Source organism: Poecilia reticulata, linkage group LG18, assembly GCF_000633615.1.
Source record: "Poecilia reticulata strain Guanapo linkage group LG18, Guppy_female_1.0+MT, whole genome shotgun sequence".
NCBI classification, from domain to species: Eukaryota; Metazoa; Chordata; class Actinopteri; order Cyprinodontiformes; family Poeciliidae; genus Poecilia; species Poecilia reticulata.
In genome coordinates this window covers 10,136,819-10,154,335 of record NC_024348.1, presented here as the reverse complement: position 1 = coordinate 10,154,335, position 17,517 = coordinate 10,136,819, and the positions used below count along the sequence as shown (strand labels likewise).

Genomic DNA, 17,517 nt, shown 5'->3' with positions numbered 1-17,517 from the left:
CAGGTGAGGTCTCATCACGATCTCCATGCTGTCCTCCTGACATCTCACCTCAAGAGCCTGAGAGCTGACCTCCGAAGCAGCCGGGTCAGAGTGAGGTAGAAAAACTGGTTCGGTTTGATTCGTGTAGCTCCGAGACAGACAAGAGAAGATTAGATAAGCAGCAAGACGAGGCATTGTTTGGCTCTCCGATGGCGGTCTGTCTGCAGGAGCCACACAGCTGAATCTGATCAGAAGTGATTACCGGAGCAGCACCTCTGACACCGCGTTCCTATGATGAGTTTAAAGACGACGCATAAGCAGTTTATGTTGTCAAAAAGGTTTATTTCAAATGTATAAAACTGTACATGGGGCAATACGAAGTAGAAATACTGTTCTGATGCAAATAATACATAAAGTGTCATGTTGCAACGTGCAGATTATCCATCCTCAAACAGAATAACAGCCTTCCTCTATGCATAATTTCTGCTTCTGTCCTCAGAGATGCAGCAGAGGCGTGGTGTTGTCTTCACTTTCATCCAAAGGTTTTCCCTCAAAGTTCTCCGGCATCGTGTGCCGTTCCCTCTTTATCTGCTCCCTTTTCTTCCTCAGCTCCTCCTTTAAGACCCACGTCGCCTTTCCACACCTCCTCAAGACATTCTGGGTAAAGGAAAGCACACGATTTAGGAGGAGCGTAAAGATAAAAATCTGTGAAATTTGAAATGCATGGTTTAAATAAGTATTATTTAAACCAGTTTCTTAATGGCTCCCTATCACCGTGTGAGCATCAGAATTTTAAACGAGCAGGTCTGAAGCGTCTCTCCGTTTCTGTCCCACCTCGCTCTGACGTCTTCAGGACGCGGTTCTCACAGAGGAAGTTCTCCAGCCTCCGGTCCTGATGGTGGAAGTACCAATCCTCCACCACGTCCTCGTACTGCTCCAGCATCGTCTCGCACTGTTCGCACAAAGCACACTTTGTTTAAAAAGAAAACATCGTTTTGACAGTCGTTTACCTTTAGTCAGTGGCGCAACTACACATTATTCAGGTGGATGCGAAAACATAGATCGGCGCCCCCCACCACCCAACCTCCCGAGGGAAGGATCGTCAGGGTGAAGGAGCGACGCTCTCCTCCCCCCAGGCGACGATACGCGAGGTGAAGGAGCGTTACACGCGCCGAAGTGTATGGGAAAACATCATCGGCGCGCCGCCCCCTCCAGACGGGGTTTTGGCGCCCCCTCTGGTGCTGCGCCCCTATGCGTTGCATATCCTGCATACCCACTTTTTGCGCCACTGCCTTTAGTCGCAGTCGGGAAGGGGGGGTGTTCTCCGCCTCACCTGTTTTTTCATATTTGTCACCTCCGCAGACGGCTCGTCCCAGAGCTCATATGGCATGCCCAGGTCTACTTTCACTCCTTTGTTGACCAGATTCTTCAGCGTCGTCATGGTCTGACTGGAGCCCTGCAGTCATCAACGTTAAAGACAAGGACGATAAACCACATGCTTCAGCGGACACACACTGCTCATTTTAGTGCTGGAAAAGGTAGAAAGCAATCCCAACTTTCACGAAGCTTCGAAGAAACGCATCCAGTACAACGAGGCTTTCGCTACCTTGGCGTATCTGAGGCTGCCAGGCCTCTCGGCGTGAACGCTGTACTGCAGGATGCGCTCGCATATGTTGTCCACCGCCTCGGTCAGACGAGTTTCTCTAAAATAAAGCATGAAAGATTCAATACTGACTTCTAACAGACGCAGAAATAAAACTCTTTGCGGAACTTCAAACACAAACTCTATTCATAGAAAACACTAGTATAATCTCAAGCAGAAAACACACAAGATGCAACAAAGTCAAATAAAAGAAACCAAGATGTCGTCATAGACTTGAACCTGAATATTTTTTCTTTTTTTTTTTACAACCATGCCAAATGTAATGATCAGCTCACTACAACTTTAAAAACATGACTTGAAGAAAGGGATTATTGTTAAAGTAGGGCAAGTGAAAAACATATATGGGCAGCTTCTCTAAGGTCACTGCTGATCTCTTTCCATCCTGGCTTTGAGTTAAAACGTAAGGATATTATGAAAAATATGGCTTACGAGGTGTTGTATTTAATCTTCCTCCTCCTCTTGCCTGTGTCCAGCACCTCTCCAACCTCCAGAACCTCTTTAGAGCGACCAGTTTTCTCCAGAGCCTCCTGCAGCTCCATTGTTAGAAACTTACAAACTTAACACAAACAACCCCAATATTAATTACTGACTCGCGAAAAAGAACAGAGAAGTTGCAACAAACAGTCGTTTTGTCGTCAAACCTTCGCATTTATTGGGCAGTCTCTCGTCTTCACTCCCAGCAGCAAAGCCGCAGACACAAACGACAGCCAGAATAAACGCTTTCATTCTGAATAAGTGCTTAAAATGGAGAGAATTCCAAGTTTACCGTCGCCTCAGCCACATCGGCATCATTTGCTTTCTGCCTGCGCATGCGCACTGCATCAAAGCAGACACGACCAGTCGATTGCTGGTGGCTCCGGGGTAAGATGAAAGAAAGGAGGAAACATCGATTTGTTCAAAGTGTAAAAATTTACATATCGATTGTAATTGTTTTTACAATCTCATTTTATTTTCTTATAAAATGAGAAAAAAGAAAATTAAATAAAATGCAAACGTAAAGTAACAGCTTTTTACTTGCATCTTTATGGTTTTATTATTTATGAAATGCTTAACGAAAGACCTCATTTTTAATGATCTCTGTTCACACTCACTGCGCAAGACGACTGTTAAAAACTTGATTAACATTTGCTGCAGAAGCTCTGGGAAATCCAGTGAAATACTGGGAGAATATACTTTAGTCAAATGAGCCCAAGCCCGAACTCTTTGGACATTGAACGCACCATCTTTGGAGAACGGGATGCATAAAAAGAACCCTCAGCACCGTCAAGATTTATGGTTTCATTTGTGTGGAAGAATGGGTCAAAATCCCGCCTGAGAAATTTAATAACTAGTTTCTCAATAGAGGACAATTTAATTATCAAAAAGGCTTTCCCAGAACTAAGTTTCTTTTCTTTTCTCTTTTTTATTTACATTATATTTACTTTGGATGTAAATATAATGTCAATCACTTCTTTAGGAATGTTTAAACTAAGAAAAACACAGTTCTTATTTCACATCCTATGTTAACGCATCAGTACAATAATGGATTAAAGTAGGAAAATTGCCTTGCACCATCGGATCTGTTTGTGTTCAAATGTCTGTTTGATGTCTATTTATTGCAATTTTTTAAAGCGGCTGTCTGCTTTCCCATTTTTCCCCTTGAAGTATTTCTCAAAATACACCCAACCTAAAATTAGATCCAGCTCCCCTGGCCTAATTTAGCTCCTTCAGAGCCGTTTGGTGTCCACAGCTTCAACATTGTAAATGTTGGGCCTAATCAATGTGACATTTGGCAGTGAAGCAGTTAAACGAGAAGGTGTCAGCCTCTTGGTTTCTCAGGTGACATTCGCAGCACGATCCAACAGCAACCGATCCTTCAGGAGTGAGTGAGGAAGAGGCAGGAAACCCTGACGGCAGAAGGGGACGTGGAGTTACAGACCATGTTGAGATGAGGACTGAATGGGAGAGACATCAGAAACGAGGACAAGAAGGAAGCTTGGGATCGACCACCTGACAGCACGCCGGAAGAAGCAGTAAGTGACACTCAAACTCTTAGAAAACACCCTTGTTCGTGCTGGAGCATTGAAGTTTACATGCAGATGTGTGAGGCCAAAGTGTCAAAAACTGCATTACCAGTAGATTTTTACTGGTGTGAGGTTTTTCCCAGCTGTTACTGTGTATTATGTCACCCTGCATGGTGACCATCTGTCTATTGTCTGTGTGGAGGGAGATACAGTTACACAGAAACACAAACACTCAAGTATCGCCCTATAGCTGCTGCATAAACACAGAGACATTTTAAGGATGTGAAACTGTGCTCTTCTTTTTTTATTATTATTATATGAACCATAACTTCTTGTCTTGAGGCGTGAAAAGTCCTGGACAGACTTAAGAAAGGAAAAAAGCACTGACTACCAGGAAAAAAAATATTGTCCAATCACCATTTTTTTTTACATTTCACAATCTTTGTAAGGTAATTAGAAATATGATGTCTCCACTAGTTAAAATCGGAACCCCATACATTTGAAATTGAACCTTGATGACAACCAGTTTGTCCCAAAGAAAATATCCAAACATCAACATAAGAATGAATTTCACATTGACAAAACTGAGCACTGTTGCCTAGCAAGAAAGTTCTGGGTTCGATTCCTGGCCCAGGGTCTTTCTGCATAGAGTTTGCATGTTCTCCCTGTATGGTGGGTTCTCTCCAGGTACTCCGGTTTCCTCCCACAGTCCAAAAACATGACTGTCAGGTTAATTGGCCTCTCCAAATTGTCCCTAGGTGTGAGTGTGCATGGTTGTTTGTCTCTGTGTTGCTCTGCGACAGACTGGCGACCTGTCCAGGGTGAACCCGCCTCTCACCCGGAACGTTAGCTGGAGATGGGCACCAGCACCTCCCGACCCCACTAAGGCACAAGGGTGTACAGAAAATGGATGGATGGATGGATGGATGGATGGATGGATGGATGGATGGATGGATGGATGGATGGATACAGAAAAAACAGAAAAATTACAAATGTCCACTACATAGGACAGTTTTTTTTCAACTTTTAAATACTATGATAAAATACAGTCAAAATAATTCATAGAAGGTTTTAATATGCTGCTAAGAGACTTATTTAGAATATGCCAACAAAATTTTAAACAAAAATTTGCACAATAAAAAGTTGTATGCACTTACTTTGTTTCTCTCCATAAAATGTGCTTGTACTGATGAACATCATTTTTATGAATGAGAAAAAGGTACATGCAAAAGTCCCACCCCTTCACATGTGGTATCATTGAAAAGCCCTAAATGTCCTCTCCAGATACCAAAAGGAATTAATTCAGTAGAATGCAGGGGGTGGGAGATATTCAAGTTTAGAAATGTCCTCTACAGAGGACAAAAATGAACTACTGGTAGTCAGATACTCTTCTCTGCCTGTCTTATAATACAAAACATGATAGAAGCAATGAAAAACATTGTTTCCTAAAATTTCTATCAGTCTTTATCTTCCCTAAGTACTCAATGGAAAGTATTAGAAAAACAAGATGAAGAGGTAAAACCCTTAATTATTCAAAAACAGCTGGCCCACAAGGTCACACCTAAATCATGTGTGTCAAACTCTAGGCCCGTGGGCCAAATGTGGCCCGCCGTAGCTTTATATGTGGCCCTACACACTCCAAATTACATAAGTCCCCCCAGGTTTTCAACAAATCTGCAAAACTCACTCAAATTTCACACAAAATCTACAGATTCCCACATTTTTTGTTCTGATTTCTTGATACAGTGATTAATAAAAAGTTTAACATCATCCATTAGCACAAAAGTCCTAAAAAATTCCTTACAAATATTTCTAAATCAGCAACACAAAAATCTGTGATTTTTATTGCTAAAAACAAACTTAAGAAAATCCTGGATGGACTGATCAGTGTGAAAAGATGTTCAATATTATTTAATTGTCAAATCTCAAAAAGATTTTTATTGATATTTTAGCAGTTTAGTTAGTTTTATCAGTACATTCTGGCACAACCGGCCCTTTAAAAACGTTCAGATTTTTTATAAGGCCCAAAATGAAAATGAGTTCAACTCCCGTGGTCTAAATAATTATCTGTTTTAACAACAAATGTCTTTAACATCTCACATCATTACAGGTGATGCATCAAGTATTGTTACTTTTTTTTTTATCTGAGTCCTTTTTAGCATCGTCTTTCCCACCTCGTTTCAGTCGTTTGATGTGAGAATGCTGGAAGCGGTGAATGACTTCAAGGGCCAGAGCTTCGACAAGCTGAGGCGCTCCTGCCTGCGTCGAGGGGCGCTCTTCAAAGACCCTCTGTTCCCTGCCACAAACCAGTCCCTCTTCTACAAGAGGTCGCCCCCACCTGGACTGACCTGGAAGAGGCCTCGGGTGAGTTTGCTGTGGAGTAAAAGTGTCCCGCGTACTAAAACCGAAAACAATCCTGGCAAAAGCCTAGAAAGTCTAATTTATGAATCCATCACCTCTGGTCCCTGATCTAAATTGAGAAGGCAACTTCAGTTGTGCCGCATTTCAACAAGCGGATTAATTAAAGCGCTTTCTATAATTAGAGAGGTTGTCAGGCAGTGAAACTCTATCCCCGCGGGGAGGAGATGCAGATGGACAGCCATGTTAGTGTCAATAGTTGAGTTCAGAAAAAAGCAGCAGTGCGTAAATAGACTGTTTGGTTGTTTGTAGAGCAGTGTTGTGATGGCTGATGCTTTCAGCCACTGCATCTGAAAACTGCAGCTACACCAACCATGTAGATGTGAACAAAAAAAAACAGCCAACTTTGAGGTTTTATAATTTGCAGGTTTATTGGGGAAGCGTTTATGTTTTTATGGCGAGGAATGAATGTTTTATTACAGTAGTTGGGGTGTAGCTTGTGCTGTAAATGTTATGTTACCTTCTGGTCCTCTCTGGTTTGCGTTATGCTGCATTGAAAAAGTCTGGAATCGTACTTTATGGTTTTGCGAGCCGGGCTGCGCGGTGGAGCAGTTGTTGGAGCTTGTAACAATAAGATCTTTGAATCCTGACCTTAAGTTTGGATGTTGCTCCTGCGGACACATAGGTACTCTCCACTTATTCTTGCTCCACGCATATATCCAGAACCATGACTGTTTTGTCAATTGCTTTCTCTAAATTTCACTCTGATATGAGTGTGTGCTTGTGGCTGTTTGTCCTGGGTATCTCTATCCAGGTTGTACCTCTTCTCTCTCCACCCCATCATGTCCAAACTCGTCGTCATGTCCAAGGACTCTCTGTCCTACAGGACATGGCGGTCTTATAGAAGGCAACTTGTTTCTTCAAGATGTTTTACTCCTCAACCAAAAGTCTTCTTCAGTTCTTTGGACTTCGAAGCTGTAGTCATAAAACAATCACTCCAACAGGGCCCTCGAGGCCAATTTATCCTCCCTTTACGCACGTAAAGAGGTCCACCCAATTCTAACGTCATCAAGCATTACTGTCCTCATACTTTTATGACGTTTATTAAGTTAGCATGGCCGTTAGACACTACATCAACAAGAAGGACGTACGGACTCAGTTTGGAATCCAAAAGAAAGTTTCAGCTAATAGCAAGCGCGGAGTAAATCATGATAATGTACGATCTCAGAGGAAGACATGAAGAATCACTGCAGTAGATGGAGGTGGTCTGTGTTTCCATTAAATACATCCACATGTGGATAGAGAAGTTCCCCCACATCCATCATTTGTCTGGAAAACATCAGGATTTGTTCTATATAAAAAGAAAACATTATGTTTTCTGTCCCGTTGAATGAATGGAAGCTAATCAGTGTGGTCTGATGTGAATTTATTTACTTTTTATCTCAAAACACACTCTCATCTGTCCAGGAAATTTGCAGGGACCCTCGTTTGTTTGTGGATGGTATCAGCACTCGCGACTTGCACCAGGGCAGTCTGGGTAACTGCTGGATGGTGGCAGCCATTTCCTGCCTGGCATCCGAGCCTTCGCTGTGGAAGAAGGTTCTCCCTTCAGACTCGTTGTCCCATCAGCTCTGTGCCCTGTCTTTACACTTTCCCCTAATCTTACTCACCCCTTCGACTCACTTCAGGTCATTCCCAACCACATGGATCAGGAGTGGAACGAAAAGCGTTCAGACTTGTACGCAGGAATCTTCCACTTCAGGTTCTGGCGCTTCGGACATTGGGTCGACGTCGTGGTGGATGACTGTTTGCCGGTCAGTCAAGATGGAGTACTGCTCTTCTGCCGCTCAGCAACACCAAGAGAGTTTTGGAGTGCCTTGCTGGAGAAGGCCTACGCCAAGTAAGGAGCAGCAGAAAACTGTGTTCAATGGACAAGCAGAGCATTAATAGTCTTTCAAAGCTCGGCAGCTGCTTATATTCTCTAAAATAACCCTGTCTATATCCTCGGCAATCATATAAGGACTCCAGCAAAAGTTCAAAACACTCATTTCCAGAGATCCAGAGTTTCCCACAGAGAGAACAAAGCCTCCTTGCTAAATCCCGTTTCTGCTGACTTGTTGGTAATTAAAGGGTAAAAAGGCAAAATGGAAGTTTTCCAGTCAAAGTTTGTTTTCTTCCCTGAAACTGTTGATGAAAACATTTAAATGTATGATTTATACCAACTGTTTTAGCAAATGAGCATTTGCTGAATATGCCAAATTATGATCAATAAACTGGAAGACGTTCATGTTATAACGTGAACAATGAACATGAATCAATTGATTGGACCACATGCACCAGCCCTATTTCTATTGAGGGTAAACTTTATGATAAGTGGAGAAAGAGACTTAAAATATATGAATATACGGCCACAATAACAAGAAGAAAGCAGAGAGAAGACAAGGTGAGGCTTGACAACAATGCCCCAGTTCTCCAGCACGTCAGTGGCAGAATCATGATGTGGGGCTCTTTTGCTTCCGGCTATGCTGGTGAGTTGAACCCAAATATGCCTGAACAATAATGTAAAAACAACAAAAAAATAAATTAAGCCCTTATTTAACTGCCTTTACGTTGTTTAGATATTATCAAATTCATTTTAGTTTGATTTTTACATAATTTATAAAAATCATATACATTTTTATAAAAATGAATATTATGAAATTAATTTTAGTTTGATTTTTATGTAATTTTAAAGTGGTCAAACAAGCTTTTATATATAAAAAAGGAAGTAAAAAGTCAGATCCATGCCAGGAGGCTGTTCTGCAGTGAAGTGGAACAAGATGTCTTCTAAGAATTGATGTGAATGTGTGTAAACTTATGTCCAATTTTGACCCTGTGTGGATCAGGAAAACTCCCCGCAACGCTGAAAGCCTGGAGGCAACGCCACAAATCTCCTGTAAATGAACTGACTGACACTTAGAAAGGGATAAACTGAGAGTCACACACGACTGCCTGAACCAGTTTGTGTTTCGGTTTCAGACTAAATGGCTGCTATGAGGCTTTAGAGGGAGGCAACACCGCGGAGGCCCTCATCGACTTCACTGGAGGGGTTTCAGAGCCTCTCAGCCTGGACTGTGAGGCCCTCGGCCTGAGCAGCGAGCGGAGGAAGGCACTCTTCCAGACATTAGCTAAGGTCCATGAGCACAAATCCCTCATCACGTGCTCCATACGGGTAGGACTTTTTTTTTTTTTTTTTTTTTTTTCTGTGACCCTCAGGGGTTTCGACGTTTCAGACGTTGCTGGCAAATTACTAAACGCTTCACATTTTCTCAGCCAGCCGAGGGGGAGACGGTGGAGTCGGTGTTGGACTGCGGGCTCGTCCGAGGACACGCCTATGGCATCACAGCGGTGAGGAAGGTGAGGCTGGTGGAGAACCCGCCGAGGACAGGCGGGACGTCCCGACTCTTTATGGTGCGCATGAGGAACCCGTGGGGGACCACGGACTGGAAAGGAGCCTGGAGTCAGGGGTGAGGGGCGCTTTGAAACTTTTTCTTCTGACCGCTGAGCGCATTTTGTAGGCGCTCTAGGAATAAAGCCTCAGCTGACGATGTAGTTTACAACGTTTTACAATGCCACTGCAACTTTTCTGGACAATTTCAGGCATTTTACAACAGTTAGGCAAATGTTTTACAGGGGAACATCTGCTGTTTACATTACGAAGCTCTGAGAAAACTGGGGAAAATGGCCACAACGGACCAATGAAGCTTTCCAGAAGTTAAAACACTACTTGTTTATTTCTTACACTCTGTCATCTGCTTCACAGTAGAGCTCATCTACAGTACCTCTCAGAAGTGTTCACACCTTTTGAACTTTCTACACATTACACTCAAACGTACTTTAATGCTTCAAGCAGAATTTTATGTGATAGATGATTACGCAGTGTCAAATAAAAATCTAAAAAGTGTGGTGTGCATTTGTTGTCGCCCCCCCTGCGGCAATACTTTCTAGAAACACCTTTCACTGCAGTTACAGCTGCAAATCCTTTGTGTCTCTACCAGTATTACACATCTGGAGACTGGCATCTTCAATATGAATTCCAGCAGTCTCATCATTGAAAAACCACATGTACCACAAGCTTCTTTAAAATGTGCAAAAGAAAAGAAACAACCAAATACACTGAACAAAATGCTTAAAATGGATTTAAAAACAGAGCATAACTAAAATACAAATGGGAGGAAAATTCACAATAGAATTTTACGCAAAGATTTTCTAAAAGTCACATACTGGAAAGATTTAAGAAGAAATGTTTTTAAAGTCTGAAGATTTTCTCTCCCTGAAGTCAGTGAAGATGTTTTGACCACTGTTTCTCTCTCAGCTGTAGTTAAAAAACCACTACACATTTTGTTTTCGCTTATTTAGTTCTCGCCTCTGATGCAATTCAACCAGTTGACACGTTACTGAGTTAAATCTATTAAATGATTTTAAAATCTGCGTTTTTTTTTTCCATTCAACCCTATAGAGTTTGACAATCCCTTAAAATCTGTTGATTTTTTTTGTGCTAGTCTATCACAAATATCCCACTAGAATAAAATACATTGAAGTTCAAGGTGTCCGTTTGACAAAATGTGAATGAATACGTGGTGCATTAAGCAGCTGATTATAGGATGAACTCACCTTTCGTTGTTGTTGCGCGCCCCCTGCAGGTCAGAGCAGTGGCAGCAGCTGAGCCGAGCAGAGCGGGAGAAGATGGGGATTGTTGTTCGTGATGTTGGAGAGTTCTGGTGCGCAGCCTTTCATTCAAAATCTCAAAATATACCTTCACAAACATATGTTGCATATTTTTTCCAACCTTCCAAGCAATTTCATGCATATATATATATATATATTTTCCTCCCCTTCAAACAGGATGGACTTCCAGGACTTCTGCTGCTACTTCACAGACGTGGTGGTGTGCCGGCTGGTGCAGAGGACGCTGCTGTGGCCGAGCTCACACTGGAGAGAGACGCAGAGCTACGGGGAGTGGGCTCCATCTCCAGATGCCCCCGGCACAGCCCCTGTTTCTGCAGGGAAGTATAGCAGCTCTGCTCAGGCCCTGAGCAACATTCGACCTGCAGGGAAGAAGGTCAGGGAGAGCAGCCAGGAAGGAACGAAAAGGAGAGAGGTCACTGAGGAGATGGACAGGAGGAGTCGCTGTGGGGGGTGCATCAACCACAGGGACAGCTTTCTGCACAATCCACAGGTACAGACATCATAAAACATACCTAAACAAACACAAAAATGCTTAAATTTACCCAATTACCTTCTTTTTTTTCTCCTTTTTTTTTAAAGTTCATGTTTGAGGTGCAAAGCAAGGAGGAGGAGGTGCTGATCTGCCTGCAGCAGGAGGACAGGAGGGTCTTGAAGAAAAACGGAGGAGGGGAAAACCTGCCAATAGGCTTTGAGGTGCTGAAGGTGGGCAAGAAACTCTGAACCAAACACGAACCTTTCTCGCTCCTTGAAATGTCATTACCTTCTTCCACCATCTCGTCCCGTCGAGGTGGAGGTGAACCGCTGCAGCCGAGTGCAGCTGGTGGTGGAGCAGGCGGCCAGCTCCATCTACATGGACTCCCGCAGCGTGACTCTGAGGGGGACTTTGGCTTCGGGTCGATACGTGGTGCTGCCCACCACTTTCCTGCCGGGCGACACCGGGCGCTTCCTCCTGAGGCTCTTCTCGCACTCTCACGTCCAACTCAGGTGTGCCAAAGCGCAAAAAGGTCAGAGGAAGTCGTCGTGGCGCTCACAGAAAGTCAGACTGATCTGATGTTTGGTGAGACGGGACTAGTTATTCAGATAAGGTGTAATAAAACCGCATGCTAATTCAGAGCAAGTAGTTTCTAATTCTTAAACCTAACCAAAAGAGAAGAATTAAATGGTCCCAACACATGAAAAAGACATTTAAGACAAAGTATTGAGGGTCAGACAATAGGCAGTTAATCAATTAATAAATTAATTGCATAATAAATTAAAATGAGCTCCAGAATTTCCATTCAGATGATTAATATGTTATTGAAGGGATATTTTGTTTAACGAGACTTCATTATGCATTTTATTTATGGTTTTGGTTGTGTGTGGATTTTATTTACTCTTCGGATGTTTTTGGTGTTAAGATATCGTTCAGTTGCAGTGTGCAGTATTCTTTATATCAATATATTACTTGAAAAATTATCTCAAAACAATAATATTGGGCTGCACAGTGGCGCAGTTGGTAGAGCTGTTGCATTGCAGCAAGAAGGTTCTGGGTTCGATTCCCGGCCTGGGGTCTTTCTGCATGGAGTTTGCATGTTCTCCCTGTGCATGCGTGGGTTTTCTCCGGGTACTCCAGTTTCCTCCCACAGTCCAAAAACATGACTGTCAGGTTGATTGGCCTCTCTAAATTGCCCCTAGGTGTGAGTGTGTGTGTGCATGGTTGTTTGTCCTGTGTGTCTATGTGTTGCCCTGCGACAGACTGGCAACCTGTCCAGGGTGTATCCAGCCTCTCGCCCGGAACGTTAGCTGGAGATGGGCACCAGCAACCCTCCCAACCCCACTGAGGGACAAGGGTGAAAGAAAATGGATGGATGGATGGACAATAATATTATCACAATAATTTCTGGGACAATTTATCATCCAGTAAAATGTGTTATTGAGACAAGCCTATGGACTTTTAATGTCTAAATTCATCATAAACCTCGTAGGCTGGTATTAACTGGTTTGCTTTTCCAAATTCGATTTGATTAGATGTTTAACTTTAAGCTTTTCTTAAAGCTCGGCAGCATCAACGTATCTCATCTCTGTAAGGTGTAAATTTTTCAAGGGAAGGTTGACTTTTCTCACAGGATTTAGGCAGCTTTTGAAGTTACAGACTGCACAATTCTCAAAAGCTGCCTTAAAGTTATGAGGAAACGTGTCACTCGGAAACCGCGTCACGAACTGGGAACGAACTGTGACCAAACTAGAAAAACAACATAAAATAGGAGGAAGAGAAAACAACCACTCAACAGATCATAAGCAAACACGAAGATATACTAAAAGAAAAAAAAAAAGCAAAACGAACCCAGAACACACAGAACTCGAAATCAAGGGGACAAAACAGAACCATAAATGTTTATGAGCCAACAGATGATGCAGCGTTTCCAGTCGACTCCGACTTTTAGTTTATGTCTGTTCATCAGGGCAGATTGGTTGATTGCTCCTACCTATTAATTAATCTCCAGTTAATAAAATAAAATAAATCAATTTTTACTCTTACAAACAGAAATCGATTTGTGACTAATTATTTTCTTCCATGAGCAGCATTCAGCTCATGATCCCTGTGTGTGTTTTTTTTCTTTCTTCTCTTTGAAGGGAATTAAAGAAAGAACTGCCATCTCCGTCTGTGTTCCAGTGTTTTCTACCTCAGCCAGCGGTGGTGACCACAATCCATCTGCGCAGGGCATCTGGACTCAAACCTCCCAAACAAACAGGTGGCTTAGCAGCAGCAGCAGAAGAAGAAGACGACATTTTTGTTGGCCACATTCAGTCCTCGTCGACTGCTTCCATTCGCCCTGTTTTCAGTTTCTTCTGTTTTTGTTCCTTTGCATCACGCCGGGTTTTCTGCCTTGTGGCCACAGCTCCAGATGTTTACGCCGTGGTGCGGTGCGAGGGCGACGCCGTCAGGACGCGAGTGTTCAAGGAGGACGGAAACCCTGAATTCAACCTCCGAGCCATCTTCTACAGAAGATACCCCGACAACAACATCTCTGTCGAGGTTTGACACGGTCACCCTTTTTTCCCCATCTCACACCCAATTAGACGATTGTGCATCACAGAAGCCTTCATAACCCTTCAGGCTTTTCACAATTTGTCTTAAAAATGCATAAACAAACTTAAGTAGTTGATCATGTGAAGTGGGAAGAAAAATGAGTCCTGTGCAACTTTTAATAAGTTTTCCACCAGGATTATCCTGCGATTTGCTCCATCTGTCTTCTCATCAACTCTAAGCGATTTTCTCGTCTCTGCTGCAGAAAAACAGTCACACAGCATGATTCTACCACCACCGTATTCCTCTTTTAGATGGTGTATTGTTTTCTGCCACACAGACAGTTTTGCTAGTTTTGCCTACATTTTCACATTTTGATCACATTTGACCAGAGAAGCTTCCTCAAATGTGTTTGTTGAGTCTTGGCGAACTTTAAAGAATTGTTTTCTTCTGGTCACTCTTGGAGTAAAGCTTCAGTTGGTAACTTTTATAAGCTAATTTGCTCCGATCTGGTTGGACAAGTGTTCATTGTGCTCCAAGTTTCATATGTGTGATTTGAATTTTTCAGTTATCTCTGCAATCTGTTAACAATTCTTGATATTCATGCAGTCATTTAAATCCAAAGTTTGCACACCACCCCTAGGAGTTTCATTATATGAAACCCCAATAAAACATTTTAAAGTTTACTCGCACCTAATAGGAAAACGTTTGAGTTTCGCAGTAATAACCTCCATGCATGCTTGCGTATGTGCAGCTATGGAGCACAGGCCTGCTGTGGGACTCCCTCCTCGGAGCGGCTCGACTCCAGACGACAGAATTCGAGAGGAGCCGGAGCCTCGTGATCGACCTGCGACGTGGACGGTCGCGCTCGGGGTCCAGAGGCTGCGTCCATGTGGAGACGTCCACCAGCGCCTGCCTCACGGATTTGTGACATCTGTCTGGTTGCCACGGTATCGCCAAGATCATCTGGATGAACAGCGGAGCAAATAGACGACGACCGTCAGGGACAGGAAATATAGCAAACCCTTTTTCTCTCTTCAGGGTTTATTTGGCTGCTATAATTTTTTTTTATGTGACAATCATCTCTGTTTCCTATATATATATTATGTTGGGTTTTTTTTTTCATTTTATACAATAAATAATAAGACACCATGTGCTTCTTTTATTTAATTTAACGTCAAATATTCATATTTTTAAAATAAATCTTAATGGATGTTTCTTGAAAGTTTGATGTTCCCAATTTTTATTGCATGTTCTTAAGCACCGTCCAATCATTAGAAAGCTATGACTTCAATGATTTTTAAGTTGGCCTGTAATTCCTAACCAAACTGCATATGGATTACCAGAAAGGTCCAGTCATCATAATCAGACTAATAACTTCTGTTTGTCTGCTTAAACCAGTAATTCATAGTAGGATTAAACTGCTGACCAGATATGTGGCAACTGTATTGTACCAAGTAGAGCTGACTGACCAGCTGTGTGCTGATGAGCATCAGACCTGAAGTACTGCAGTGCTATCAGAGAAAGTGCCCTCTGCTGCATCTCATGCTTATTTGCACCATAGCCTGTTTCACACATTAAGGAATTAAGCTCACTCCATGAAATATCTGATTATTCAGAGTATTAATGCAGCTGATGTTGGCCAGAAAACTTACCAAATGCATTCTGTCCGGACAACACCGAGCTCTGCCTGGCTGCAAACGTTTGATAAGACATGCTAATTCTGCAGCATTTGTTTATCGGGATTAGATCCCAGTCGTCTTCGAACGTCAAACAGGCAGCTGGTTTTATGAGCCGTCCGTGTCCGCCACCATCTCTTCCCTTCTTTCATTCTGTGACGCAAGCATTTGTTTGATTTGTGCTTTCATTTTGTGCAAATGTCAAAGAAAATAGGTTCTAATTCAATTGATTTGGGTATAATCCAGTCACACATCCTAATTTCAATACAGAAAAATGATTGTCATTTGATCACATCGCTGCAGTGTCTATAAGTTTGGCCGTCTAAGGATGTTTGATTGCAACTTTGCAGGAACCCCTCATTCATCCTCAATGGTATTTGGTTGATTGCACACAGTATTTCTGATAAGAAGATTACGAAGTCACAAAATGAAATAACTGTTTGCTTTTACTTTTGTTGATTTACGACTGCTGTCTTTTTCTGTGATAACAGTTACATCTAAAGAGCTCATCCTTTTCCACTGTTGTGTAAATGTAAAGTGGACCCTCAAATATTCATAGTTCGATAATCAAAAATTCATTTATTTTCAGAGAAACTGGAGTCCAAATTATCCACATAAAAATAGTTTACTCACTTTTTTTGTTGTTGCTTTTTTGTAGAGGACGTCCAAGATATTAAAGAGAAAACAAAGTTTGTTAAGCTGAAAATCCTAAAGGGCAAAGCTGTTTTACAGAACCAGGTGTTTGAAAAGTAGCCAATCCTGGAGCACCATTCATTTTTCTTGTTGCTGATTGGCTGTAAACCCAATGAGCTGAGTTTGGGAAGACTTGAGTTAGCTTCTGGTGTAGTGCAAAGAAAGTTTCAACTGTGTGCAGTAATGTATATTATGGTAAATTTGGTGTCTAAAATATTAAAATGGCCAGTTATAAATATTTTAGAGGGTCTCAAGTATTTCTGTTTTTTGAGCTATTTGCAATAGTTTGTTGGAATTGGTGCCATAAACTGAAATAAATCAACATTTCCAGTTTGGAGTTATTTAATGAGATAATTTAAGTCCTAGTGCTCATCTCAAGTCCCTAAATGCAAAGTTTTACTGTCTGCAGTGGGACATCAACCCCTATGTCAAGAACCTGATATCGTAATGGACTGGATGTTTTAAACGTATACTTTGCTCGGCTCGAGGAGCCAGCGGTTGCCACGGCAACGGGAGTGCTTAAACGTCAAAAAGAGAGAGAGAGAGTAAAAAGGTGCGAGTGGTTTTGAGTTGATCACCTGTTCGGGTTATTTTACATTTGCTGTGGCGCTTTGCAGCCGCTGTAGTTTCTGAACATTCAATAAACGACAAACTTGGACTAATTATCTCATTTGTCTGTGAGTATACGTCATTCACAACAAACATCAAACACGGTAAATATGTTTCATTAAGTATTTAACAAACAAGTGGCTTCTACAGCGATAATTATGTGAAATTAAATGGTCTAATTCAAAAATAATAGTTTTATTGGTCTCTGGCATCTTGCTTTGAGCTCAGAGTCTGAGAGGCTTTACTCTATAAAACTATTTTTTTGCTTCTTATTTAGTGGAAATATTGATGTTGAGACTTTCTCCAAAATGATAACCTTTTTCAACCTTTATAGCTCCACTGTTGAAAATGAGACACTAACATTCACAAATGACATTGAAATAAAATCCAGTCCAACATCTGGTTTGAGGTGATTCCTCTGGAACCTGTTGGAGGAAAAATATCCCAACTTCAGAAGATGAGCTTTTAACCTAAAAGAGCTCTGTGGTTCCTCCTATCAGAGTCAGGGTGAGGAGGCACCATGTTAGGAAGAGAAGTGGAAGCTGCAGTATCTTCAGAACAAACAGGTCATGGTGCTGGGCTAATGATTATCCCTCTGTCTGGACACAGGATCAATATTACCAGTTTAAAAGCTAAAATGAATGGTTATATGCCAGACWTGGAAAACTGGGATGCACTCCATGCCATGATGTTCAGAATTTAGGTCTCATGGCATCTCAAGGTGTCAACATTGCAGCCAGTGGGCTGAGAGAAATACAGCTTTATTTTGTATCAAGTTAAGAGCTACCCAGCTTTTAT

General features: G+C 42.0%; 2 protein-coding genes across 3 annotated transcripts; one reads left to right on the top strand and one right to left on the bottom strand.

The window, feature by feature from the left end:
• Positions 1-300: 300 nt before the first annotated feature.
• Positions 301-2,479, bottom strand: cnpy4 (canopy FGF signaling regulator 4). The gene is made up of 6 exons (XM_008435455.2): positions 2,284-2,479; positions 2,072-2,198; positions 1,586-1,682; positions 1,313-1,435; positions 814-931; positions 301-636 (listed from the first exon to the last, which is right to left on the bottom strand). Exons 1-6 carry the CDS (start codon positions 2,366-2,368, stop codon positions 530-532), a joined length of 657 nt encoding a protein of 218 aa, XP_008433677.2. The 5' UTR covers positions 2,369-2,479; the 3' UTR covers positions 301-529.
• An 816-nt stretch (positions 2,480-3,295) lies between these two features.
• Positions 3,296-14,819, top strand: LOC103480495 (calpain-5). 2 transcript variants are annotated; one of them, XM_008435457.2, is made up of 13 exons: positions 3,299-3,654; positions 5,830-6,009; positions 7,471-7,602; positions 7,692-7,903; positions 9,022-9,214; positions 9,316-9,509; positions 10,686-10,763; positions 10,888-11,221; positions 11,311-11,433; positions 11,519-11,715; positions 13,345-13,463; positions 13,611-13,747; positions 14,493-14,819. In XM_008435457.2, exons 2-13 carry the CDS (start codon positions 5,845-5,847, stop codon positions 14,667-14,669), a joined length of 2,061 nt encoding a protein of 686 aa, XP_008433679.1. In that variant the 5' UTR covers positions 3,299-3,654; positions 5,830-5,844; the 3' UTR covers positions 14,670-14,819. The 2 variants fall into 2 exon arrangements, with proteins under 2 accessions (XP_008433678.1, XP_008433679.1); XM_008435456.2 differs by having other exon boundaries at positions 3,296-3,654; positions 13,345-13,747.
• Positions 14,820-17,517: the final 2,698 nt, after the last annotated feature.

What these genes read in the sequence shown, in the direction of transcription:
- cnpy4 (XM_008435455.2), bottom strand. Translation starts at nt 2,368, where the DNA reads ATGAAAGCGTTTATTCTGGCTGTCGTTTGTGTCTGCGGCTTTGCTGCT. An exon ending in ACTGCCCAATAAATGCGAAG is followed by an intron (nt 2,199 to 2,283) that starts GTTTGACGACAA and finishes GTTTGTGTTAAG; the next exon opens with TTTGTAAGTTTCTAACAATG. An exon ending in CCTGAAGACGTCAGAGCGAG is followed by an intron (nt 637 to 813) that starts GTGGGACAGAAA and finishes TCCTTTACCCAG; the next exon opens with AATGTCTTGAGGAGGTGTGG.
- LOC103480495 (XM_008435456.2), top strand. Translation starts at nt 5,845, where the DNA reads ATGCTGGAAGCGGTGAATGACTTCAAGGGCCAGAGCTTCGACAAGCTG. An exon ending in TGACCTGGAAGAGGCCTCGG is followed by an intron (nt 6,010 to 7,470) that starts GTGAGTTTGCTG and finishes TCATCTGTCCAG; the next exon opens with GAAATTTGCAGGGACCCTCG. An exon ending in CACTCTCACGTCCAACTCAG is followed by an intron (nt 11,716 to 13,344) that starts GTGTGCCAAAGC and finishes TTCTCTTTGAAG; the next exon opens with GGAATTAAAGAAAGAACTGC.